This window comes from Acinonyx jubatus, chromosome B2 (assembly GCF_027475565.1).
Source record: "Acinonyx jubatus isolate Ajub_Pintada_27869175 chromosome B2, VMU_Ajub_asm_v1.0, whole genome shotgun sequence".
Lineage (NCBI taxonomy): Eukaryota > Metazoa > Chordata > Mammalia > Carnivora > Felidae > Acinonyx > Acinonyx jubatus.
The window spans coordinates 104,597,422-104,625,046 of NC_069385.1; the positions used below are offsets into that span (position 1 = coordinate 104,597,422).

At 39.8% G+C, this 27,625-nt stretch overlaps 1 protein-coding gene and 1 long non-coding RNA gene across 4 annotated transcripts in view; one reads left to right on the forward strand and one right to left on the reverse strand.

The window, feature by feature from the left end:
• The window catches only part of PTCHD4 (patched domain containing 4), a 187,851-nt gene that overhangs the window by 46,231 nt on the left and 113,995 nt on the right, over nucleotides 1-27,625 (forward strand). For all 3 annotated transcript variants that reach the window (XM_027057592.2, XM_027057591.2, XM_027057595.2), the window contains one exon: nucleotides 15,490-15,970. In XM_027057592.2, the coding sequence (XP_026913393.1) occupies nucleotides 15,490-15,970 (481 nt within the window). The remainder of the gene's footprint in view (nucleotides 1-15,489; nucleotides 15,971-27,625) is intronic.
• Nucleotides 22,070-26,954, reverse strand: LOC113598838 (uncharacterized). The gene is made up of 3 exons (XR_008298571.1): nucleotides 26,797-26,954; nucleotides 26,342-26,419; nucleotides 22,070-22,446 (listed from the first exon to the last, which is right to left on the reverse strand). It is a non-coding gene; the product is annotated as an uncharacterized LOC113598838 (long non-coding RNA).

Genomic DNA, 27,625 nt, shown 5'->3' on the forward strand with positions numbered 1-27,625 from the left:
GTTAAAGAATATCGGAAAGAACGTGTAGGGTAGTATCTATAGAAAGCATGAAATGTTGTAGTGAAACAAACATATTAAAATCAAAGTTTGCTGCAAATTCTTTTGATGAAATTATATTCCTTTGGGAATCCAGTAGGGTGATAAGATACTGGGTCAGCAAACACAATATGAAACAATGTGAAAGTGGAATCACCTCATCTGCCTTTTGCATGCGAAATGTACATAAAGGTGATAAAATAGAGAGGCTATGACAGGCTCCTTCATGGTTTCACCAGGTGCCCTTAGTTACAGAAGGACAGTTCAGTGAGCACACCCCCACCCCCCCAGCCGTATTGTAGAATCAGGAGGTTTGGTTCTTGCTTCCATCACCCCATTGTAGTCTTGGCTGCACAGAGTGCCACAAAGCTGCAGGGTCTCTTTCTACAATGGAATTTGTCACATCTAGAAGCCCACCTGTTTGGTGCCTAGAATAAAAGCAGGTGGCAGTGCTGACATGCAGGCCTGACTAAATTCTTGAACCCAATGAACACTGGGATGCCCGCTGCGGAGGAGAGTAAATTTCATGAGCTCAGTTTCCCAGTGAATTTGCTCTGATGTTGAATTGTTTTCCAAAATAGAAAAAGCCAATGTTTAGGGTCATATGGAGTATATTAAGGGGAAATCAAACCAACCATTTTAGGTTTCCCCTAAAAGTACCAGATACAGAGGTGCCTGGGTGGCTCAGTCGATTAAGACTCTTGATTTTGGCTCAGGTCGTGATCTCACAGTTTGTGGGATTGAGCCCTGTGTCGGGCTCCACACTGACAACATGGACCCTGCTTGGGATTCTCGCTCTCTCCCTCTCTGCCCCTCCCCTATTAATTCTCTCTCTCTCTCTCTCTCTCTCTCTCTCTCTCTCAAAATAAATAAACTTAAAAAAAATATTTAAAAAATACAAGATGCAGTCTGTCTCCTGAATCTGCATTAAGCTGGGACCAAGCTCTAAGTCATATAGAGCGTGGACCCTCAGGACTAGAACAGATACTTAGGAACTTTTGTTCCTCCTTTTAGTTAAATATACCCTAATTAGGGAGCCCTGGAAACTTCCTGTACTTGTAGTATAGGCTAAGGGTAGATGGGATGTTTTTGCTGCCAAGGGCCATGCTGTTTTTATTTCATTTTTTTTTTAATTTTTTTAACGTTTATTTATTTTTAAGACAGAGAGAGACAGAGCATGAATGGGGGAGGGTCAGAGAGAGAGGGAGACACAGAATTGGAAGCAGGCTCCAGGCTCTGAGCCATCAGCCCAGAGCCCGATGCGGGGCTCGAACTCACGGACCGTGAGATCGTGACCTGAGCTGAAGTCGGACGCTTAACCGACTGAGCCACCCAGGCGCCCCTGTTTTTATTTCATTTTAATATCACTGAATCACTCAACCGTCATTTTGTAGTTAGGTAATAACTCTTGATAGAGCCTTTACAAAATAACAAATGGCGTGCCATCCCTCTTCAAATACCATCAAACTTATTTCTCATAATAATGCTTATGAGCTAGACAGCCCCCTTTCATAACTAACAAAAGAGGCTCAGAGAATCTAAGTAACTTTCCAAAACTCACAGTGATCTTAAGTAGCCAGATCAGCACTCAACCCCAAGTTCTCCAAACTGTAAAACCGAACTGCTAATGCCAGACACGTGGCGTTTGATACCTCCGGAATATGTTGTAGGTCTGAAGAATGGGGAAGAGATCTCAGTTTATTTCTTAACGCCTTGTAAGGATAGGGTTCGAGAGAATTCTCTATGCTGAAGTGTTATGCTTTGGAAAGAAAGGTAGTGATTTGCTGAAGAAAAAATATATCGATTGTCCAATTATGCAAAATGGGGCTGCTGAAACTTGGCACTATTTGGAAAATTCAGCATAAATTGAAACCAACCTGAAATAGGAGCACAATTTTGATGAGAAGCATTGTCTCCAAACTTCATGATATAGAGCTAGAGATATTAGAACTGACACGGCCAAGAGGGATGTTTATGTGTGGCTAGAAGAAGCAGCAATCATGTTTATGTAGTGGAGGCAATCAAACTCCCAGAGGCTAGAATGTGGGTTGACCCCTTAAAATTGGCCTAATTTTGAATGGTAAATTTACAGTGATGATTACTTTCATTATAATGAAACTATCTGTCTTAGTATTTTCCCCTACTGCATAAAAACCCCTGTTGCATAAAAAGTAACTCGATTGCCAAAACATTTTGGCATAATCCATCATATATGCTTTTAGTCACTGTAATTGACTACCACCTAACTTAATAAGGTCACCATATGTCCCAAACCAAAAATAAGAATATGGTATCAAATAATGAATATATTAATTGAAAAGCATCACATGAATATAAAATGACACATGGGGGCACCTGGGTGGCTCAGTTGGTTAAGCTTCTGACTTCAGCTCAGGTCATGATCTCACAGCTTGTGAGTTCCAGCCCTGCACTGGACTCTGTGCTGACAGCTCTTAACCTGGAGCCTGCTTGGATTCTGGGTCTTCCTCTCTCTCTGCCCCTCCCCCACTTGTGCTCTGTCTCTCTCTCAAAAATAAATAAACATTAAAAAAATATTTAAATAAAAACACATATATTTGAATGTTGCATGACTTTGTCTGATTCAGATAATAAAATAACATGAAATTTTACCTTCCTTACTAAAGCTAAAGTCTGTACAGTCATTATGCATAACTTAATGTGCTTCTGACATTTCCTCACTTAACTTACTTTAAGTGGGTTACTTCTTTCCTATATCAGGCAAGTATTTGTATGTAGATATTTTTATTTTTTAATATTAGCCTTAAGCAAAGACAACTAGAAAAGCAGTTCTTTTTCTTTCAAGCAACACAAGCAGAAAATTATTTTCGAAGTCTTCAAAGATTTTTGGATAATCTTTTGCAAAAAGCACACACTTCGCTTTTGGATTAATTTTTTACTCAGGTATCTTAAAAATGTACCTCCTAAAGGCGTCCAGATGCTCCTTTGATGGATATCCAAGAATATAGAGTTTAAAACAAAGATCAGCCCATGCACTTGAGAAAAATATGTCACATCAACCCAGAAAATGTTAACGCCCTTGCAAAGGTGAGCCATTACACCCTCATCTCCTATGCTGAGAGAAGGAATATTTAACTCCCACATGGAGCTATGAGATAGGAGAGTACTTACTTTCTTAGCTTTATCAAAAGGCTTTCAATTATTTTAATATCTTTTAGGTTGGATACCTTGGTAGTAGTAAAGAACAATTTCATGGATCTCATTAGAATGTGTATCACACATGATACTTTCAAAGCATGTCTGTCCTTTGGGGATTAAAAAGGAAAGGTAATTTAGTGAAGATAAAATGGACTTAAGCAAGCATTGTATTCTTTATCTAGCATTTTACTGACATAGTTCAATAATTATCCTTCACTGTGGCTTCGAGGTAGTTGTCTTTCAAATACAGGAAGGAAAATGGTGGGAGAGGGAGGGGGAGGAAAACTGAAAGAAAGGGTTCAGAGGGGAGGAGAGAGAGGGAAAAAAGCAGAAGAAGCAGGAGAAGTAGAAGAGAAAGGAAATGGAGCAAGGAAGAGGTGGGGAGGTTGTTCATATAAGACAATGAGAGATCAAGATCTGATTTATCTTCGGTAGACACCCAAGGGTGTTACTTTTGTTTTATCAAAGGACACAGCTAACCTCACCGACACAACTGCAAATAAAGGCTACTTTTTCCATTTCACATTCTTTCACAATATGTCAATTCCTCTACCTTCCCTTGAAATACGTGCCCCAAATTCATTTCCTTTAGCTTGAGAAATGTTTCACCTTCATTTTCTATCTTCTCTAAATCTGGAAGGCTAGTCAGAGCAATGGTAAAAGGCAACCTGTATGAATCATCAGTAGAGGCCCCTGTGAATGAAAATTTTATACAATCTTGGAAAACAAAGAAAAATAGAAATTAGAAGAAATTAGAAAAATGGAGTTCATAAATGGCAGTGCTATCTTCACATTGCATAAATCAACAGCATATTTCCTGGAAGTTTTGACCAACCTCATAGTCTAGACTTCTGTGGTTACAATGGTCTAGATATTTCAAGAAAGAAGGAAAGTTTCTGCTGAGAGTGATGTTTTATGTACAGCAAATCCTGTACATAATGGGTCAATTAATTTGGCTTCTGTTTTCAGGTTAAAAAATGCATGGGAAGGAATGATACAAAGACAAAAATTAAAAAGAACCTCATGAGGGTCAGTTTGGAACTCAAGTTCAAAGAAAGAAAAGTGACATTAAGCCACCAAGGTTCTCATGATCTTTTCTTTGCCAGGAAAATACCACAGCACCAGTGCAAGGTCAGATCAGCTTGAGAGTTTGAGTGTTAGCTGTTGCAGGGAGTATGGCCGGAGTCACAAAAGATGAGTCCTCAAACAAAGTGCAGTGAAGTGAAGGTTCTCATAGTCGAGTGGGAATGAGGCCCTGACTCCAGAATGAAGCTTCTTTTATTAGGATAATTGCTAAAGACTACATGCATAAAGTCAGCTAAGCAAGTGTGTTATTCAGTCTAATGGTTTAGCTTTTCAAGGTTGAATTTTGAGTTAATTGGTTTCTATAACACTAGGAAGGGTCAGGTGTGAAGGAGGATCCAGCCCTGGACAATGTTAATGGCTCTAGGCGCTCCTTATGAGCCGCGCGTTGTTCAGCTGTGTAAACACGTCCTAAGGCCTTGCACCTTCTCCAGCCCTTCCCTTTGGAAGTCTTCTCCTTTGATCCTTCTCTCTTGCATCTCCAACAGTTAGCACTATACCCTACCCTAGAAGCCAGGAATCTGTTGTTATTTAACTGTAACTTTAAGTAGACCACGGCTGTTCATTATATTTCAGTGGGCAAAACCACAGTCCTTCAGGGAGAAGAATGAACCCTCATAACGTAAGTTGACTTAGAAGCCACAAGACAGATTGCTTAAGACTTGAGCCCGAAAATAAAAGTGTCTTGCTTCTTGGCCCTCCCTCCTCTTCCACTGCTTGTCTAAGTGAAGTGTGATCAGAAATCAAACCTAATTTATCCTTCCCATTCCTAACTACCCTTTATACAGTTCCCTTAACATACTTATTTTTTATTATTTTTGTTGATGAGTCCATAGTTTTTCAAATATATATATATATATATATATATATATATATATATATATAATAGCCCAACTAACCAAGAAAGCAGATGTGATCTATAATTTCATACCAAATAAGAGCCAATGTTTAAGTTTTGATGATTTCCTTTGAATATTTTTACATGCATATTTATTTTTACATGGTTGAGATCATGCTGTATGTATATAATTTTGCAGCCCTCAGCAGTTATCTGCATTCCTCAGCAATGTCTTCTGAGTTCCAATTTTCTCTGCTGCTTTATTTTCTCGCCATCTTATAGGCTTTGTTTCTATAACAAAAGTACAAACTCTTCCAAGGAAGAGACTTTTTTCTTTCTGTGTATTTGTCCTTATCTTGTTTTCTATGCACACACTAGCAATTTGCCTTCCCAGACACTCAGTGCATATATTGTTTGAATTTGTGAGATTTATGGGAACCATTAGAAGTAAATCACCGTTAGCAACTCCTGCACCTCTAGGAAGGAAGGTTTTCTCCAAGAAGTTCTAGCACTCAGGAAGACATGGTTCTTTGGAAAAAAACCCAGGTGTGGGGAAAACTTATTTTCCAGAATAGTGTGAATTCCATAAATTTTTTTTAAAAAATAATGTTCGTACAATCAGGTAGGTCTTGGCTTAAATAAAGCTGTGAGGAAGGCAAGAAAACAATCCCATGCTCCCTTTCTAGTGTCTGTCTCCATCCCAAGGCACACCTAAGGCACAACCTAAGGCTGATTTTTCACACTGCTGTCAAAGAGAGCTTTTGAATAAAGCAAATCTCCATACTCACTACCAGTACTCATTTCTGCATCGCCCTGCCCACCCCCACTGTAAATTCCAGTCATTCTCCAAGTCCCTGGAACACAACATGCATATTCTCCTTTCGAGGCCTTTGCATATGCTGTTCCCTCTGCCTGGAAGATCCTCCTTCCTCATGTCCACCCCATCTTCATCTGGGCAATTGTTACTCATGCTTCAAGGCTCAGCTAAGATGCACCCCTTTTCAGAAAGTCTTCTTAGTCCCTGCTAGGCTAGACAATTGCTTTTCAGTGCTTCCTTAATACCTATATATTTTTAAATGCCTTTCTGCTCATTTGTATCCCTCTTCCACTCCACCCCAAAGGCTTTCTGAAGAGAGGAACTGTCGCAGTTCACCATTCTAACCTCAACATCTGGCTGACACAGAGCAGGTGTTCACTGAATGTGTCTTCAATGAATGAATGACTCTACCCTTCTTGACTGTTTCCCTGCGTGTGTCATGTCCTTGAGCACACCAAGACTTCACCACACTGCTGTCCCAGGTAGTTACCTGCAATACCTCTGCCTTTGACCCTTCCTCTTTCCCATTTCTGTGAGGATCTTTGGGGCTCTACTCTGCCTCAGTAGGTTGTTAGTCTGTAGGTTGTTCGTCTGATCTACTTTTCCACTCAGAGGTGCTAATGACTCAGATGTCATCCTCCTGATACAGCATGCGACTGTAAACTACAGTGTTTGGGGGAAAGAGTTTCCCCCAAAAGAAAGGCAAGAGTAGGACTTTCAATCCTTCTCCTGAAGGGGGCATTGCACTTGAGGCCTTTGTGCATTCCACAAACGTTCCCCTGTGAATGATGGCCAGCTTCCTTTATGTAGAATTGCATCAAAGCTAAATGTCCTTTGATAGGGAACACTTGCCCATGAGTGGTTATGCTGATGCCTTTGTGAGAGACTCACTGAAAATAGTCCTATTGCTTTCAATTGAAATTTTTGGGATAGGGTCACTAAGATGAATTACAGAAAAAACAAAAAGTTCTTTGTTATATGCCTCACATTTAATGTACATGTTAACTCTACTTCCATACTTTTAAAATAAATGTGTGTACAGATTTTGCATCAGTAAAGGAGAAATGAAATGTATTTATCCAATTTTGTGATAAGTAAATAAATAACTGAAGACAGGGTACTCATGACATGGAGAGCTGAAGAGAAAATGAATTTTACTGAATAAGAAATCAATTCATCTAGGCTACTGAGAGATGATTTGCATCTAGGTAAAATCGGGCAAACTCTGGATCTTTTTCCACTGGAGAAGCATTCTCTCTGGAAATTACTCCAAGAGAGAAAAGCTACTGGGTCCAGATTTTAAAGAAGGTAAAAAGCTTCTTGTTTCTATGGAAATGAACATGGGTCATCTTGTGTTTCTTCTTCCTTCTTATTTCTTTTTCCCTTAGGGTAGATTTTTCTAGCCTACTTCGGAGTGTCTAATGACTTCACCAGAGATGAATCATTAAATACAGAGCTAATGAAACCTTTAGAAATAATATAAGCCAAGCCTTTTATTTTTGAGATGGAGTTGCTATCCCGAGAAGTCATGCCCTGTCACCTTGCCGTATAGTAGCAGAACTGGAGCTTGGAGTCAGATACTTGGATTCTGGGCCCTGTGTTCTCTCATCACATTACAGATATTTGCTGGGAAATGTAGAATAATATTAGATGTCTCAGTGAATAAACAGCATCATTCAAACATTTCATGTATGACATATTAATAAGGATAATACCCAACACTTTCTGAGCACTATTCTAAATGCTTTATATGCATTAGCACACTTGATCCTCACAATGCCTTATGATTCTTATTTTTTTTAAATGTTTATTCAGTTTTGAGAGACAGAGAAAGAGTGTGAGCAGGGGAGGGGCAGAGAGCGAGGGGAGACACAGAATCCGAAGCAGACTCCAGGCTCTGAGCTATCAGCACCGAGCCCGATGTGGGGCTCGAACCCATGAACCATGAGATCATGACCTGAGCTGAAGTCGGCCACCCAATGGACTGAGCCACATAGATACCCCAATGATTCTTACTTTAACCAGTAACAAAAATGACATCCAGACAGCTCCACACCTTCTCCATGTTGACACTGGTTCTCTAAGCGAGACGGTTGGATTCTCGACTCTGTACATAACTGCTGTATTATACTTCCTTTCATTCAAATGTATTCTTAAACTATTCAAACATAGGTGCAGCTGTGTTAGGAACATGCCTGACGGAGTCAGAAAGAAGAATAAGTGATTGGCTGTGCCACTTAGTAGAACCTTATTCCTTCCTCTTGCTACGAGCCTGTGTCCTCTTTGGTGAGTTGAGGCTACTCCAGCAAAGCACTTTCTCATAAAATGACCTAGGATAATGCAAAGAAAGTTCTTAAGTCATAAAACTGAGTCTGCCTCGTGTGTTAAAAAGTGATATGCTAGAGTGTATTCTTAAACTTCTATTCCGGTAGGCTAAAGTTCATATTTCATTTCAACAATACAAACCTTATTTTTTTAACTTTGCTATTTGAAAAAAAAAAAATACACACGTGCACTACCCTAGCCTAGTAATATGACATAAGAAATTTAATTCGTTCTTTATTAGGGCATTTCAATGTTTTAAAGTCATTTTCAAAATAAGTTTTGATTCCTTTTTCTTTATTTTTTTTTACTTTATTTTATTGTTTATTTAAATCCAAGTTAGTTAACATATAGTGTAGTAATGGTTTCAGGAGTAGCATTTTGATTCTTTTTTCTTTAAATACCTTATAGGAACCTTGTTTCTCATTATTTGCTTGTTTCTACTAAATATGAAACTCTGGTGAGGAAATCCAAGATAGCTGAGGATTTCATTTAATGGCAGTTTATTCTACAATATTTGATATTGAGAATAAAACAAAGAGACATAAGTTCAGAAATAAATAGGAGGGAAATCTTATTTAAACAAACAAGCAAACAAAACAACAACAAACCTTACCATTTTGTTAGAAATATCACTGCCTTGTTGAACATCTGACTCTTGGTTTCGGCTCAGGTCATGATCCTAGGGTCATGGGATTGAGACCCGTGTTCGGCTCCGCACTGAGTAGGAAGCCTGCTTGAGTTTCTCTCTCTCCTTCTGCCCCTCCCCTGCTCTCTAAAATTAAAAATTAAAAAAGGGGGCGTCTGGGTGGCTCAGTGGGTTAAGCGTCCGACTTCGGCTCAAGTCATCATCTCGCGGTCCATGGGTTCGAGCCCCGCGTCGGGCTCTGTGCTGACAGCGCAGAGCCTGAAGCCTGCTTCCGATCCTCTGTCTCCCTCTTTCTCTGATCCTCCCCTGTTCATGCTCTCTCTCTCTCTGTCTCAAAAATAAATAAAGGTTAAAAAAAATTTTTTAATAAAAATTAAAATTAAAAAAGAAGAAATATCACTGTCTTCTATACATGGGAAGATTTTCTTTTCAGCAATACAAGACAACTGATAATCTAAAAGTTTCCAATATCCTTGCAGTGTCTACCTCATCAAAAATCAGTGAAATCTGAAATGCAATTGTCTTGGACAGAGGTCTGCAGCTAAATTATCTTGCAATCCCAGAAAGTATCTTGATGTCAACCTAGCACATACATTGAGCAGATATGACACTTACTCCCCTATAATTTCAAAGCATCACTGACTAATTTTTTTTCTCTGCCCAATAGTTTGTGACATTAATGTCTCTTTCCTCTGCTATCTCTTGAAGAATTTATTCTTTGATCTTGTCTCTGAGAGTCTTAATTGCCTTTTCCACTGTAGAGCTTTGGATTGGGTGGTAATTTTTAAAAGCTACTCAGTAGTTACTGTAAACTGAATAAGACCTAAAGAATTCAAGATATTTTTTTTCTTCTTCTGACATTACTGCTCCTGGAGAGAGAATATGATGAGATGCTTTGTGGCTGTGAGGTAGCATCATGACCTGTAAATGCACTGATTCACCTTGGAACAATTTACCTACCACAGACTGCCTGGGCTGACTTTTTTTTTTTTTTTTTTTCATGCTGCATCAAGAACCTGAAATACTGCAGGGACTTCCTAATGGAACTCTTTCCTTTAAAGTCACCCTTACTGCCTAAATCATCTCCCATGGTACAATGAGAAAGCACTCCAAAAAGTAAAGTGTGCAGTTCCCTGCTTAAAACTCACAGTGGTTTCTTACTGCAGAACAGTTAACTCCGGCTCCCTAATAAGGCTTTCCTGGCTCTGAAATTTAAAAGACCTTGCTTTGCTCTCTAGCCTCAGACCTCATCTTTTCCTTCAGTTCCTTGAACACTTTGGCTGTCCTTTGCCCCCAGACCTGCATGCAAATCCTTTTTTCAAGCACTCACTAAGTCCCCCTGCCACTAGACTATGTTCGGTGTGCAATGAAAATAGAGGAGGAAACATATTTTAGGGAAATGTTACAGTAGAGTAAGGGGATTGGAAAAAAAGGTAAAATTTATGGGTTTTTTTTCCTGTACCAGCCTCCAATTTCTATATACACCTTTCTTCATCCGAGACCCTATTGTCCTCAGACACTTTGAGCTGTCTCTTGCTTTTCCTGTTCTTAATAAAATAGTGTCTACAACAATAATGCATGGGGGCACCTGGGTGGCTCAGTCAGTTGAGCATCTGACTTCAGCTCAGGTCACCATCTCATGGTTTGTGAGTTCGAGCCCCACGTCAGGCTCTGCGCTGACGGCTCAGAGCCCGGAACCTCCTTCGGATTCTGTGTCTCCTTCTCTCTCTGCCCCTCCCCCACTCGTGATCTGTCTCTCTTCTCTCAAAAATAAAAACAAACATTAAAAAAAATAACGTATGGCTAGTTATATACACCTCAGGGTGAACTGAGTTAAATATTATGGGATGTTCATTATATACCAGGCTGTGTTCTAAACCCCGGGAAATTGTCAGTGAGCAAGATAAGAAAGGTGTCAGCTCTCAGCGAACACACGCTAGTTGAAGGAACATTTGAATGGTTCAATAAGATCACTTCAGACAGAAATCCTTTGTAGGGAGAAGACAAAATAGGAGCATATCATAAAGTGAGGGCTGGGAAGGAAGTGTCTAGTTTAGAGCATGCGGTTCAAATGTTCTCTTTAAAGGTAAGACCTCCGTGAAGAAGTAGCCCTGGCCATAGAAGAGTAGAGGAAGGCATTCCAGGCAGAGGGCATGGCAGGTGCAAAGGCCATGTGGTGAAAGCTGGTGTGTTGAAGGAATAGGAAGCAAGACAGGAAAGCTGGAATAGAATTCATGGGGAGAAGACTGGTGGGGGACAAGGTCTGAGGCTCAGCCCACGGTGGGACATGCAGAGCCTTGCAGACCTGGTAAGGAATTCTCATTTCTTCCCAGTGCAAGTGGAAGCAAGTAGAAGGTTATAAGTGCATAAGTGGTGTCATCTCATTTAGAGTTGTGCACGTGGGCTCTGGCTTCGATGTGCAGAAACGGACGAGCAGAAGTGGGCACAGGACGAGCAGAAGTGGGCACAAGTATGTGGAGTTAGGAACTTCGGTTCATCCCGTTAGTGATGTCTGTTCAATTCAGTGAAACACTGAAACAGGAGAGCATTGAAAGTGATGTGTTACCATTTTGTCATGTTTTTAAGGTTTATCTTCGGGCCGACAAATGTGATTTCTGTACTTAAAGGAATCTTAGAATTTGCGTAAGAGGTTTTGTTGGAAAAGGAGGAAGTTGAATCAACATGCATGTAAGCGATTAAGCATCGGACTTTGGCTCAGGTCACGATCTCGCAGTCCCTGAGTTCAAGCCCCGCTTTGGGCTCTGTGCTGACAGCTCAGAGCCTGGAGCCTGCTTCAGATTCTGGGTCTCCCTCTCTCTCTGCCCCTCCCCCACTCACGCTTTATCTCTCTCTCTCTCTCAAAAATAAATAAACATTAAAAAAAAAGAACAGGGGCGCCTGGGTGGCGCAGTCGGTTACGCGTCCGACTTCAGCCAGGTCACGATCTCGCGGTCCGTGAGTTCGAGCCCCGCGTCAGGCTCTGGGCTGATGGCTCGGAGCCTGGAGCCTGTTTCCGATTCTGTGTCTCCCTCTCTCTCTGCCCCTCCCCCGTTCACGCTCTGTCTCTCTCTGTCCCAAAAATAAATAAACGTTGAAAAAAAAAATTAAAAAAAAATAAAATAAAAATAAAAATAAAAAAAAAGAACAGTTAGTGGGGACTAGGAACCAAAGTGGCCTCCCTGAAGTCAGCCCCACAGGATTCTAGAAAGTTCTGGATTTGGAATCAGAAGAATTGCATTGGAACCCTGGGTTCATCACTTTGACTAACAGGCCTGCCTTCTCTGAGCCTCTACATTTGCTCACCTGTTAAACACAAATGTCCTACCTGGTGATTGGTAAGATTTTGTTACGCCATAAAAATAATTAATTCATGGCTTTATTATAATGATATCATTTCTGGCCTTCACATCTGACTTTATAGGTAGTATTTTCATAGGATAATAGAGCTGAAAATTATCTTCAACATTATGTAAACATTTACTCCTACATTCATATCTGCTCATTTAGAGATGAGAAAATGGAAACCTACAAGGGGAAATGAACCAGCCAAGCGTTTCTTAGCCAGTTAGCCTGAGACCTGTGCTGCAGGCCAGGTCACAGGACTTCTGATTAGGCGTTCTTGCCACTAACCCCCCCTGATTGCTTACAGGTCCAGGGAAGTTCTGCCCAGAGGATAATTACAATACATGTTTTATTCATTCTCTATTTCTCCTACCAATGAACTGTTAAAGTTGGGAAACTGGCAAACTCTTCCACCATCCCTTACAAAACAGTAGAATTTTGCCTTACAAAAATATGCTCAGTATAGTTCTGAGAAACATTGGGATGATTTCTCAAGATCATATAGGATGACTGGGCCAATGGCTTGTACAAACTGTGGACCTTTCAGCCCAGCTTTCTGTTCAAGGACGTCTAAAGACCTTGTTTATTTTGTTCTGGTGCATGGACTAGAACAAATTAAGAGAGAGAAATTCATTCTATTACTTAATCCATTTAAATATAATGGGATGAAAGCGTATCTCTTATGAGGTAATTTTTGTAAGAAATGGCAATTAGACAACTTCAAAAGGGGGGTGAGCAGTTAGCCAAACTCAATAAAAATCAGTTGTTTAAAAATCTGTAGACTTTTGACTTTTGTCCAGGCACACTATCAGTGCCCTCTTTGATCCACTATAATCTCCAAATGAGGCCTGAGGGACGCATAAATCTTTGTTCCGCTGGTAAAGATCCCTGAGAAATCTTTTTGATGACAAGAATGAGTGAAGACAGATGGAACTGCACATTCTTAAGTGAATAAATATAGCTTTTAAAATACTTTCTCTTTCAAATAATCAAAAGCACATGTCAACATCACAGGCAGGATTTCAAAGAAGTAGAAACCAGGGTGGAGCTAAAAATTCTACCAAGCTTAAACCAAAAATAAACAAGCCTAATTGAGCGCAAGAGTGGAAATTCTTTAAAGAGTGGAAACCATATTCCAGTCTCTCAGTGCTGGGACGAGATGCCCACTCCTTCTTTGAAGCTTTCCTACTGTTTCACTTGCAGCTCATCGGAGAAGCCCACAAGGTTTCAAAAAGAGAGAGTGGGGAAACTCCAGCTGGAATTTCAGGTTTTTCATATATATATATATATATATATATATGAAAAAAGATGGAAAGTTTACAAAGATACAAAGATGCCTTGGAAAGGGGAGATTTTCCAAGCAAAGGAAGGAAAAAAAAACCTCAAATCCAATTCTTATTTAGAAATAAATTGTTCATTTAGAGTTGGTCAGGTTGTATTAAGTAGAAAAATTGCTTTTACTTAACGTATAGGGACAAATGGGTACGTGAAATGACTATGAAATTTCCTCCTCACAAATCTTAATGATACCACTAACAACATTTGTACTTGCTGTAAATTTCTCAAACTTTTTTGTGCCTGCAACACACTTTTCAAGTACGACAGTTACTTTAGTGCATGTTAAAAATACAAATAGGAACAAGTACCTCAGATATAGAGTCTGACTAAATGAGTCCATAACGACTGGTTACAGGTGTCTACTTGAGGGTAGAGTGCGTTGCAATTCTGTGATAACAACCACGGTTAGCAGTCTGTTTGGGTTTGTTGCCCTTCTGCACTACCTTTCTAGAAAGAATTGTTTCCTGCTCTGCTTCTATGCTTTTATATCCTTGTGAGATAAATAGCTTGCTTGACGTAGCAAATGCAGATTCTCCTCATGGCACTAAGTACCTTCGTGCCTGCATTTCACGTGGTACCTGCAGCACATTTTCAATGCCATGTTCCGCCTTGCGACCTGCTATTGGGCTCAGTATTGCATCTGACCACCATTGCCACTGAAGTAAATGATAGTTGTGGCAAAAAGAAAATATCCAAATTGATTTAAATTTGGTGATGGCCATCAGGGATTTCTTTCTGAGTGTTAAGGCACACTGGTTGATAATTACTGCTCTGAATTAAACAACTGCATATCTGGGGTGCATCGTGGCTCAGTGGGTTAAGCATCTGACTCTTGATCTTGGCTCAGGTCTTGATCTCATGGTTCATGACTTTGAGCCCCGTATCAGGCTCCACACAGACAGTGCTGAGCTTGCTTGGGATCCTCTCTATCTCCCTCTTTCTCTGCCCCCATCTCAAAACAAATAAATAAACTTAAAATAATAAGTAAATAAACAACTCAGTATCTACCTTACTTGTACCTTAAAGAGGAGTGATCACTTCTCTCATAAATATCCTAGTCCTATGACCTTGTCTGCTCTACTTCATGCGAAATTCTAAAATCACAATGACTTTTGACAAGCCCACCTGAAATCTTATCAGTTTCATTGGCGGGGGGGGGGGGGGGGTTGGTTATCCACTGTGTTCTATGGGGAAAAGGTCAACTTATGACTGAGGCAGGTGTTTGAAGGGAACATCATGATGAGTGAGCAGGCGCTCACCTCATATTTAGAAAACATTTCAACACTCTTGTATTAATTGTAAAAACAAAACAAATAGTATCTTCTATCTGGTGTGCAGTCCACCGTTGCACCCCCAGAGCCCCCAGAGTATAGATGTTTGTAATGTTCATGTGTGTTTGTGTGTGTTGGTGTAGGTGTGTGTGTTAACCCTGAAAAGCTTAGTGTATATTTACTAAATGGATTATTCTTCCAATTTTTGAAATGTTAACTCATGCCATGCTTCATGAAACTGAAGCTGAAAACTTTTGGCTGAAACTGAATCGTAAGACTTGATCCTGCATAAAGGAGTTGTAATAGACTGCTACAGACAGAAATGATGGGAACGGGGGTAGGGACGGGATGGATCATTTCCTTATGCATGTGGCGAGTCTTGCATAGCTTCGTAATTCTCTTTGCATCTTTCTAATCCTGATCATCTTGCATGGGATCCCATGACACTCCAAAAGGTTAAATATAAAATCCTCACGTGCCACTCCACCCACATCAGCTCCACGATTGCAAGAGCCATCCTCTGCCTTCATTGTGTTCCTTCACTTAGAGTAACAATCTGTTGTCTGGAATGTGCATCCCTCTGGTAACTGTAGTCTCTCCTTTTTCTGTTTTCAAGGATGGGAGGAACAGTTTTATTGGACACCAACTGGGCGGGGTAGTGGAAGTGCCAAACAGCAAGGACCAGCGGGTCAAGTCAGCCAGAGCCATTCAAATCACCTACTACCTCCAGACCTATGGTTCTGCCACCCAAGACCTCATAGGGGAGAAGTGGGAGAATGAGTTCTGTAAGCTTATGAGGAAGCTCCAGGAGGAGCACCAGGACTTCCAGCTCTACTCTTTAGCATCCTTTAGCCTCTGGAGAGACTTTCATAAGACCAGCATCCTGGCCAGGAGTAAGGTCCTGGTGAGCCTTGTGCTGATCCTGACCACAGCCACCCTCTCCAGCTCCATGAAGGACTGTTTGCGCAGCAAGCCCTTCCTGGGCCTCCTGGGGGTGCTCACGGTGTGCATCTCCATCATCACGGCAGCAGGGATCTTCTTCATCACCGATGGAAAGTACAACTCCACCCTGCTTGGAATCCCATTCTTCGCCATGGGTAACTATCCATCCTTGTGGTAATCGGATTCTTACCAATATGGGGCAAGGTAGTATATTTCTTGAATTCTCAGGCAGAAATCCGTTTTAATTTTGCACTGATGCATCTGTGTGATTATGTAAAATCTTACTTGGGGTGGTGTCCGTTTCACCTTACTGGGCCTTTTGGAAATTTTAGGCTGACCAAGTCATCTTCCCATTTATGTTGGGGAATTGAGTGCTGTCAGGTATTTTTAAATTATACAATATTGGAATTCTCTACTCTGCTTCTTCAAAAATGATAGGCCAGGGATAATGGAGTACGGAGCTAAGGAAACCCAACACTTAGTCTGAACAAACTTTCGTGGCTCGTATTCATGGGCATCTTCAAGTTGATGATGGTGAAGAGTGAATAGCGTAGGGTGAAAATTCAAAGAACCACTCACATGTTCTAATCTGAAAAACTCCTTCATTAATCTTGGCTTATTAATTCATTTCAAAAATTTTCCAGAAATTATACTCATTTACTTACCTCCATATTAGCTAAACCTTCCTGCTGCTGCTTAAAGGTGTCTCCCCCAATTTCTTACATCTCTGGTAAAAATAATTAATGAGCATCTTCACTCAAGATTATTCCTTCTTATAACTTTTCTCCTAGGCATACATAATGTCTAGAAAATGCTTTATGAGTGTGTGTGTGGGATGTGTGTGTGTGTGTGTGTGCGTGTGTGTGTGTATATTCTCACAAAAAAGAAGATCAAGTCTGGGAAGAAATGTGAGTGATGGCTCAGCAACAAGACTGATGGAATGCATCAGAAAAGCCATGATAATGGTGATATCTGTGGTACTACAAAAGAGTTCTGTCAGATATGATATAATTCCCCACATGCAGTGATTTGGAGGTTGAGCTGTAATAATGGCCTCTACGAGGTGAACTGACATGAACAGGAGAGTCTTGAGCTGTAAAGTAAAATCAGCTATGAATTACAATTTTATTAGTAAATAAAAAACCCCACAGGTATGTGGCCAAAAAGTCTTCCAGGTAATCCAGACCCTTTTTGTTTTCACTTTAACAAACATTTTTGAGAATACCGCAAAACAGGTTTATAGTGTAGGTACTGGGGTCAAAGTTCTTTATCTGGAAACCCAAGTTCGTTGTGACCCCTAGTAAGTCAGTTCATCTCAGTAAGCCTCAGTTACTCTTATATAAAATAAGGGTAATAATCGTATCACTTTCATAATTGTTGTTTGAATGGAGTAGAATACACCTAAAGCTTAGAGCAATACAGCAAATGCTTTGTAAATGTTATCAAGCTTTAAGTGAGCTGGATTAAATGATCAATAGGAAACAGCCCTTAGATTCAAGAAATTGAAAGTCATCCTGGATTTTGCATATCGTCTTTAAATGCATGTTCATCTTGTTAACAAAAGTTTTTTTTTCTTTTTCCCAAAGAACTATATTAAAATTTGTTTGTACCAGTGATAAAGGATGAGCCTAGATTTGAACCATTTAATACTTGTTTTTTGAGCTCAGTCTCTTGACTTGAAATAACAATATAAAATTCATAAGGAACATTCAGCATGATTCACAAATGCAGCATGGCTCATTCAAAATGACAAATTAGATACCTAAAACTGTGGCAATCTAAGTAGGTAATGGAAAGATTTATCAGGAAAATTATATGTTATATAGAATTCTATATTCAATACAAATAAGGAGAAAAATTGTCTCCAGTGGTGTTGAATTGTAGTATCAATTCTACAAAATCAAAGTGGTGTTTTCATTTCTTAAGGAAATAATAACATGTAAAGCCATAGCGCTGAAGCAAATGCCCAGACCCTGAAACACATACTTTTCACACTCTTTTTTCCTCTCTCAGTGTTTTTTAAGATCATAACTCAACTCTGGACAATGTAGGTGCAGACTCTAAGAAGCCTGGTGAATGGTTACTCATCAGGATTCATAGAATTCAATCCTTAAAATGTTCTGAAATAAACTTTTTTGGTATGTTCTGAAAACATAACTACAATAAACCTACCAATAAATACTTATTTCAGATATCTTTTCCATCAAGAGGGAGTTTGTTGGTTGTGCTTTGTTCTGTTTGTAAAATGATCCATAATGATAAAGATACCAAGATCAAGAACTAGCAAAATGAAAGGAATATCCTACAGGGCTAGGAAATATGGGCTTTCATTCTAGTTTTTCCACTAACTTTGTATGTTTTATTTAACTTTGTCCCAGTTCTTCATATATTAAATGAAGGGTTTGGGCTTTTCAATCTCAAATTTTGAAGATCCTATAATATTATTCATTTCATTTTCTTTCTTTTTTAAAGTTATTTATTTATTTTGACAGAGAGAGAGAGAGAGAGAGAGAGAGAGAGAGAGAGAGAGAGAGCAGGGGAAGGACAGAGAAAGGGAGAGAGAGAGAATCCCAAGCAGACTCTGCACTGTCAGCACAAAGCCCAATGTGGGGCTCAAACTACCAACTGCAAGATCATGACCTGAGCCGAAATCAAGAGTCAGACACTCAACAGACTGAGCCACCCAGGCACCCCTATTTATTTCATTTTCTATTGAAGCTAGATCATTCCTTTAATCATTCCTTTCTAATGTCATGTAAGGTATGCGTTATCCTCCAACCTCTAATCTCCATTCTCCTTTGTTGACTTCTAGCGTGTGTGTGGGTGCGTGTGTGCGTGTGTGTGTGTGTGTACATATGAAAGAGAGAGAGAGAGAGAGAGAGAGAGAGGCTTCAGATAGAAAAACCACAACCTTGCATTCAGAGCACAACTCCATGAAGGTGATGAGGTGGAATGTGCTATTGAGCATCAGTAAGTTCAGTTTGGCAGATCTATATCTTCTAGGGGTACACGTGGCATTGGTTGAAAATAGTCCTTTGATTGATCACATTGTATATGGTATCCAAACTGCACACTATGAAGTTAGTTGGGTGTAAGGCAAAGAAGCCCAACTCTTCTGGCAAACTTTTATTTCTATTCCTATCTTCCCACAAGGATTTATCTGAGGTAGTGAATATTCACTCCACTGTGCCTCAAGATTCAAACCTTTTGTGTTCATTAGAACTTATCCCTGAAGCTGAATATGTCACTTATGATGTTCTGCTCTTCAGCTATCTTGTTTCTGACCACGTATCTTCCTTCTAGACTGCACCTGCCTTGTTCTTTTTTCTGATCATTCATGCACTTAATATCCCTGGTGCCATTTAAGAGGCACATGTACTGTACTTTTATATCCTGCCATTTTTTTTGACAGAGAGAGTACGAGCAAGGGAGAGGGGCAGAGAGGAGAGAGAGAGAGAGAGAGAGAGGAAGAGAGAGAGAGAGAGAGAGAGAGAGAGAATGAGAGAGAGAGAATCTTAAGCAGGATCCGTGTTCTACATGGAGCCCAACAGGGGGCTCAGTCCCATGACCCTGAGATCATGACTTGAGTCAAAATCAAGAGTCAGTCGCTCAACTGACTGAGCTAGAGCTACCCAAACACCCCATCCTGCATTTTTTAAACCTGTACCAATTTTTATATTTTGTCTGTAAGTAAATTTGTGTCTCTCAAATTATATGTTCCAGATTTAGGTTTATAAAAGATGATCATAGGCATGTATATGACCTCTGGAATGACCTATTATGACTAAAATGACCCTATTTAACTCCAGCTTAACATCTTTTCTCTATGCAAACATAAAGCAATAAGAATGTCACTAATTTATAACTCATTGTCAGCCTTTTTTTTTTTTACTTCATTTGCTTTGTGTGAATGTGTTTCCTCTTTCTGGAAGGAGAAATATGGGCTAATGTTGCATACAGGTACCAACCTGGCTCCTTGCTGATCTTCTGTGGATAATTGCCAAAGACATTAGTAGCCTTGCTTCACTGTTATTTTTGCGATCTATCCTGAATTCGTTTTATATGCCAGGAGTCTTACTTTAGTCATTTGTGATTTTGACAAGAGCTGCTTTGTGGCAGTGCTGAGACTAATTTAAAGTTCAATAGAGCTTTAAAAATAGGTAGTGAAGATAGTGAGTAAAGATGATGGACACATGTACCTGACTTGTTTTGTTCAGGGGAAGCCAGCATTTCCATCTACAAGACTTCATTCATCATCTAAAACTCCATGCTCAAAATTCCGTGTTCATGAGCTCCATGTTCATTTGTTTATTAATGGATTCAAATATCTATTGAGCACCTACTATGTTCCAGGTATTTTTGGATTCTAAAGTAAAAGGCACTGAACAGAACTGATCAAGTTATTGCCCACATGGATCTTACATTGTTGGCCTGCAAAGGGGAGGCATCTGACAGTAAACAAATAAGATAAGTGCTATAAAGTGCAAAAATAAAGCAGGATAAGGGATAAAGAGCATAAGTGGTAAGAGAAAAGACTTTCTAAAAAAACAAAAAGAAAGAAATTGAAGTAGAGAGCTAAATGAAGTAAAGAAGTATCCATGTGGCAACCTGAGAAGAGCGTCTCTGACAAAGCCAATTATAAATGCAGTCTTTTAGATGGACTTCTCTTGGTAAAGTTGAGGAACAGCAAGAAAGGGAGTGTGGCTGGAGCAGAGTGGACAACTGTGTGAGTATTATGAGATGGAGTTAGGAAAATTGTAAAGAGCCAGATCATGTAGGGCACTGAGAATACTTTAGATGGAAAGCTATCTGAAGCATTTGAGACATTAGAGTATGGCCTGACTTACGTTCTAAAGGCATCTTTGGCTACAGTGTGAAAATTAGTCTGCAGTGGATCGAGAATGGTTTTAGGAAGACTGTGTAAGAGGTTATCACAAAAATTTATGGGATATAATGGTGGTGACTTGAAATACCTTGAGAACAGGGACAGTGGTAAAAAGGGATTCGACTCAGGATGTATATTTGAAAATAGAATTGACAAGATTTGCTGCAGGATTGGATGTGGTATGTAAGAAAAAGAAGAGTCAAGGATGACCCCAATCTTTGAGGACTGAATAATTAATAGAAAGCATTTACTATTTATTGTCATAGGGAGATTATGGAAGGAATCAGTGGTAGAGGAAAACTTGAGGAATTTACTCTTCTATCTGGTAAGTTAGATATACCTATGGAGCATCCAAGTGGGAAAAATGTGGGCTAAGACAGTATGTAGATCAGGTTCAGAAGTAAAATCAGTAAGTTGGAGCTGGAAATATAAATTTTGGATTTATCATGGCATAGCTGATAATAAAAGCCATGAGATCTGACAAGATCAACTGGAAAGATAAATATAGATAGAAAATAGAAGTCTAAGATCTGAGCCCTGAAGCTTTCCAATGCTTAGAGATTGGGAAAATGAAGATGATTTAGAAAAATGACATTAAGAAGGATCAGGCAGTGAGATGGCAGGAGAATCAAAAAATAGTGTCCCAGCAGCCAAGTAAAGAAGGTGTTTCCTGAAAAAGCTAGACATCAGCTGTTTCAAAAGCTGCTAAGAAGTTGTGTCCAATGAGAACTGAGACTTGGTCATTTGACTTAGCAACTTGAAGGTCAGTGGTGACTTTGACAAGAATTGCTTTGGAGGCGTGCTGCGAGTAACAAAGAGGTTGAGTAGAGCTTGGAGCATAAGAAGCGAAGACAGTGAGTAATGATAATTTTTCTAAGGAGTGTTACATCACAGAGAAACAATGATTGTACGCTAATTGGGATGCGCAGTACAGAAAGCTTCATAGTAAAGCAAAGATAGGAAGAAATTGCAGAAGCAATATCATTGAGTAGGAGAGATGGGCCTGGATTCAGAACGCAACTAGAGTCATGGGCTTTATATAAGAGCACAGACAGCTCATCTCCGGTTAAGAAAAGAGAAAGCAAAATATACGGACAGATCCAGATAGATTGGTACATGTGGGGGTGGGAGTGTGTGGAAATTCTCTTCTGTGGCTTCAACTTTGTCAGTAAAATATGAAGCAAGTTATCAGCTGAGAATAAATTTGGGAGAGGAGGTGTTGATTTGAGGAAAGTGAAGAGATTTTGAAAGAGTGGCTTTGGAAATTGGAGAATAAATTAAAGAAAAAAAAGCTAGGTGAACAGCTAAGAAGCACAAGGAACCACTTGAAGTTCGCGTTTACGGATTTAGAAAAGAAATCAATTGGCATTGTTGCTGAGTCAGTGCCCCACCTCCAGCCATATATAGCTGCTTGGGGGAGGGGTTGAGTAAGCAATGACATGAATTTAATTGGAAAAAACCTTACAGAGGGAAAAGAAAAGAAGGTTTATAGTGTATGCAGAAGAATGACTATAATGACAGATCATGAAAATTTTACTAGTTAGGGTCAACTAACCATGTTGCAATAACAAATAATGCCTTAAATCTAGTTGGATTAACACAACAAAGATTGATTTCTTGCTCATACTACAGTTTAGTGTGGATCAGGAAGCTTTGTTTGGGAACTCTTTCTCCAGCAGAAATTCAGGGGTCGAGATGTTGCCTCTGTCATGCAACATCTTGTCTTCTCAGAGTTTGTGGTCCCAGCTATGTACACAGAAAAGAGAATAGTTAGGGAAACCACACCAACTTATAACTACCTTGCGCGTGAATTGATAGTTATTTCTCATCATATTCTATTGGCCAGAACTAGACACATGGCCATAAGTTAGCTAAAGGAAGTATGGAAAATGTAGGAGAGTAAATGGATTATTTAATGAATTATTAACTGTCTCTCTCATATAAATTAAGTCAAACAATAAGAGCAATGAGGATTTATTTCCCATTATCATCATAGCAAAAAAGTGATAGGGTAAAAATATTAGGATTTTTTGTGAGGTCAGAAAATTGTTTGAGGTTGGAGTCTATTCTGGTTATTGATTGCTGTATAACAAATACCACAAGACTTCGTAGTACAAAACAACCATTTTATTATGTTCATGGGTTTTGTGGGTCAGTAATTTAGAAAGGGTACAGTGAGGTCAATTTCTCCCATCTCTACAATGTCTAGAGCCTCGGCTCAGGGTCACTTGAATGTCCAAGGGCTGGGACGGCTGGGGCTAAAACAACCACTTCTAAGATGCTTTCTTTGCTCACATGGCTGGTACCAAGTTTGGGATTTCTGAAGGAGCCCCTCAGCCTAGAATTTTGAAGATGGCCTCTAAATGTGTCCTCTCCAGCATGGTGTTCTCAAGGTAGTCAGGTTTCTAATCTGGTGACTCGGGCTCCAAGAAAAACGTATTGCAAGAGAGCAAGGCAAAACTGCAGGGCTGACCTGGTCACAGAAGTTGCATAGCATCACATCAGCCATATCCTGTTGACTGCATGCCATTCAGAAAAGCTAGCTCAGGTTCAAGAGGACAGCAGTGGGACTGTACCACTTCAGAGAGTGGCAGAGAGTTGAGAGAGAGGCGGAGTCACATTGCAGAAGAACAGGTGGAATGGGAGCGACCGTTCTGGCCATCTTTGGAAACAGAGATCTGCCACACAATCATAATGGGAGTGAGCTGGAAAAGAAAGAGATGGATTCTAGAGATGCATGGTATCAAGTTCTTGAGAAGAGATTATTACTAATGAAAATGACCATGATTTGATCATTTTGAGCTGGGAGACAAATGTAGGATTGAAGACATTATGAGTTCAAAGGACCTGAGTATAGAAGGGATTTTCTCTGTGGAATCTGAAGTCATGAAAAATTATGACAAGAGTTGTGATGGCCACTGACACATTGAGTCCTATGTTAAATCTTTAGCAAATGAGAGAGACTGATCCTGAAGTTTGTAAATGAATAATAATTTTTTTTTTAAAAAGGAATAATTTGCATACTACGTGGCCTACCTTCAAAAGAGTAAGTGTTTTTAAGGAAGATGAACAACATCTTTGACTTCCCATGTGGTAGAGGACAGCACCTATAAAACTTTCAGGTCCGATAACACAAGAGGAATAGGAGAACAAAGAGGCCTCCAATGGAGACAGTCAGGAAAGCAGTGTCCTCGGGGGATGGCAGCTTTCGTTAGAGCAAGAAGCTAAAGGTTATATTTGGGGAAGAGATTCTGGAGGTAAGGAATCTTAGTGATGACAGGACTGAGTTCCAGAGGGGAGGGGGAAGGTGGGAAAGATGAGAAGATGGTCAGATAGGGGGTTATACAGAACTGTATAGGAATGACAGTTCCCAGACCTGGGAATCGTGGGCCTCTGTGATTGCTCTGTGAGGGGAAGGGTATGGCTCGATGGCCGTACCAATGGTCCCACTGGGCAAAGTCGTTCTGTTACATTGTAAGTCAGGTCATATCACTCAACTGCTCAAAATCCTATACTAGCTTCCCATCTAAACCAAATTCAATGGATACAAACATTCAGTGATTTCCAAAGTCCCAACAAGACTGACATCTGTTGTCCCTCTGGCCCCAGGTTCAGCACGTCTCTCTCTCTCTCTATACCTGGAAAGCTCTTCCTCAGATACCTGCAGACTTGTTTCCTTACATCCTGCAGCTTTTAATGCAAATATCACCTTCTTAGTGGGGACTCCCCTGGCCACTCTATCCCAAACCACAAGCACCCTCACCTTCTGGTCTTCCTCTCTGCTTCAGTTTTCTCCTTAGAGCTCATCATTATCTACTATACAATACAATTTGCCTTTGGACTTGTTCATTTTCTATCTCCCAGCAATGGAATATAAGCCCCGAAAGAACGTAAATTTTCATTGTTCCATTCCCATTGTTTTCTAGTACTTCAAACAGTACTTGGCCTGGAATAGGCCTTAAAAATTAATGTGGAATTAATGAATGAATGGTCTCTCAGTGTTTCTCAAATGAGTTATGCTGTATTCGAGTCACTAGGTCAGTTTAACATATCATGATCCACATTTATGTTTCACTTAAGGAGAAGGAAAGAAAATAGAAAGAAATAGGAAATAGCAGAAGGTATTGCACATAGTAAAGTATCATTGTATCAATACTTTAGTTTCAGTATAATACATATGTGTGTAACAGATCCCAGTGGAAGATGTTTTTCATAATGTGGGCCCCGGTCAAAATTTTTAGAAAAACACTCTAGAAACTTTGTTGGGCTAGTATCTTAAACAGATCATGGTGATAAGTGAGGATTTATTGATGGGGAGGCCACTGGGAGAACTCATCAGAAACATATGTAGCTGCTTCTCTTGGTTAGTTCTGCTGGAGCCAGGATCAGTACTTCGGAAGGGGAGGGTTTTGCCAGGCATTTAAGGTGTTACTTCCTGGGCACTGCTGTTTCCCTAGACCAGAAATAGCACAGTGTTTAGCACGTAATGGGCCCTCTAAGACTTGAGAGTTGGCTAAAGTTTTTTAATGATTATGTTATGGTTTTGGAAATATTTCTCAGTAAGTTGCTTTTGCCACAGGACCTGTTTTACACGGGATCATTAAGCCATCGAAAGCTTCCCCAAAGTAACTCATTGCTGGGAGAGACAGGGCCTATTATTATGACATCAAGAATGTTCAGTTGGAGCTCTTTCCCAGCCATATTAATTGCAGCCACCCTGCTTTTGGTAAGAAACTGTTACTTCCTTTGGGAAAGGGTTGGCCGATGGCCTTGTTTATGGCTTGGGATCAGAAGATTTGGGAGTCCAGTTTAGTCCCACCTCTTATGGGCCTCCCCTGTTTTCTCTTTCATACCGTGAGGAAGTTGGACTGATTTGTCTTTAACATCCCTTCCACCTTTATTCTTTAATCAGTGAATCTTTTATTTGACACTTAGGCTATATGGCATGTTATTTTCTGGGTTTGGGGTTCACTGGGGGCTAGACTGGGTCTACTTGGTATCTTTTCTAATGTCTACTCCAAAGTGCCCATAGTCGGCATTTTGCAAACATTGACTTATCGATGACTCTTGTGGCCGTTAACGTTCATAGAGGAAGAAAAGTCTGAACTCTTGGCTGTTTTTAGTTTGGGTATCTTAATGTCCCTATTTTTCTTCTGTTTTTCTTTAGTTCTGATTTTCTTATATTGATGTCTGTTCTTTTGTAGCTTTGAGATGGATCTTCTGAGACGTAAGTTTCTAATAAGTTAAAACATCGTCTCACTAGCTGGTTTTTGTAGACCTTTTAAAGGAGGCGGGAAGGGAACAGATTTTTGGCATAACAAGTAAGAAGTTGAATTTTATGCCAAGCATTTCAGGTAGCATGTACTTTTTATTGTATAGCACTGTCCAACATTAGTAGTAATTATATCCTGACTCCTTAAGATTCTACATTTTCTTTGGAATCCACCTCCATATTGCACTTTTTACTGCAAACAAGCTTCCTCCAGTGATAGTTGGAGGTTTGGAATGAGGAAGAGTACTATTATATAACACAATTTTACTCAGGGTGAGAAGCATATGGACTCATTTTGGTGATACTGTTTATCTCAAGGGTAGCTGATGCTAGTTTAGACATTTAAAATGGAAAGATTTGTAAATATACCTCATGCTGCTTAATCCACTCTGCTCTTGCTTTTTACCTCTTGAATCAGGTAGCAATCAGTCTTGAGTAATTAAGCAGCTAGGGAATTGTGAAAGATAAATTTATTCAGCACATGGTAGAACTATTACTATGTCAGGTACTATTGCTTCTCCAGCATGGACTTCCAAAGCCTTCCTCAAATACATCTCTAACACAAGCAATCTGAACGATCCTCATTAACTGAAGTTGACTTAACTGTCATGTCAAAACATTCCAAGAAAAAAATATCCCTAGTGCCCGAAAGCTGCGGTTACCAACCAGATTGGGATTTTCTGCAGTGCTGTTTCAGGGTAAATGCTGCAATTTAACTCGAAACTTGAATGGTGGAAATGCATTAAGGCTTATGCCATTACTTTTCTGAGGAAAAACAAAGCCCTATCCAGGAAAAAAAAATCATTTAAAAACTGGACACTTACCTTCTAGATTCAATTCTTTCCCAAGCCAGTATTTTCATACCCAGGCATCTAACAAAAGAAGACAATTAGCAGAGAAAGATGAGATAATTCCTGTATTGATTTGAGGATGCTAGGGGCGACCCTTAAGCTTCTAAGAATTGAAGAATCCCTATGCATTGATTCCCACCTGCCTTCCTGGAACACTATGGTTTATGTATGCATCCGATATATGTGTCATAGTGGCTGATTTCTTTTGTAATGACAGAGCAATGCCTTCACCCAGACCAAGGCAAAACTTATTTGAGCTTCATCTTCTAGATCCTACTGTGTACCTTTAGAGAAATTATAATGCTGAGTTTGAATTTAATATGAAGAAGATGCTGCCATTTTTTTCTAGTGCTTCCTGACTTGGCCTAAATCAAATAAGACTATGTCCTGGCCAGTGATATTTCCAGTAATTGTTTACATCCTAAATTAAATATTTTTTTAAAGTTTATTTCTTTATTTTGAGTTAGACAGATAGAGAGAGTGAGTGGGGGAGAGGGAGAGAGAGAATCCCAAGCAGGCTCCATGCTATCAGGACAGAGCCCAACGTGGGGTTCTATCCTACCAACCATGAGATCATGACCTGAGCAGAAATCAAGAGTGAGACACTTAACCAACTGAGCCACCTAGGTGCCTCCATCCTAAATTAAATATTGTATTTAATAATATAAATCAGTAAAATATTAGTTAAGAAAATTGGCTAATGGTATTTGAGAATACATAATAAAAAGCATGGAGTATAACCATAATAGTCAATGATATACACCAAAAAAAAGGAGACAATTTTGTCAGAAAGAAGTGGGTA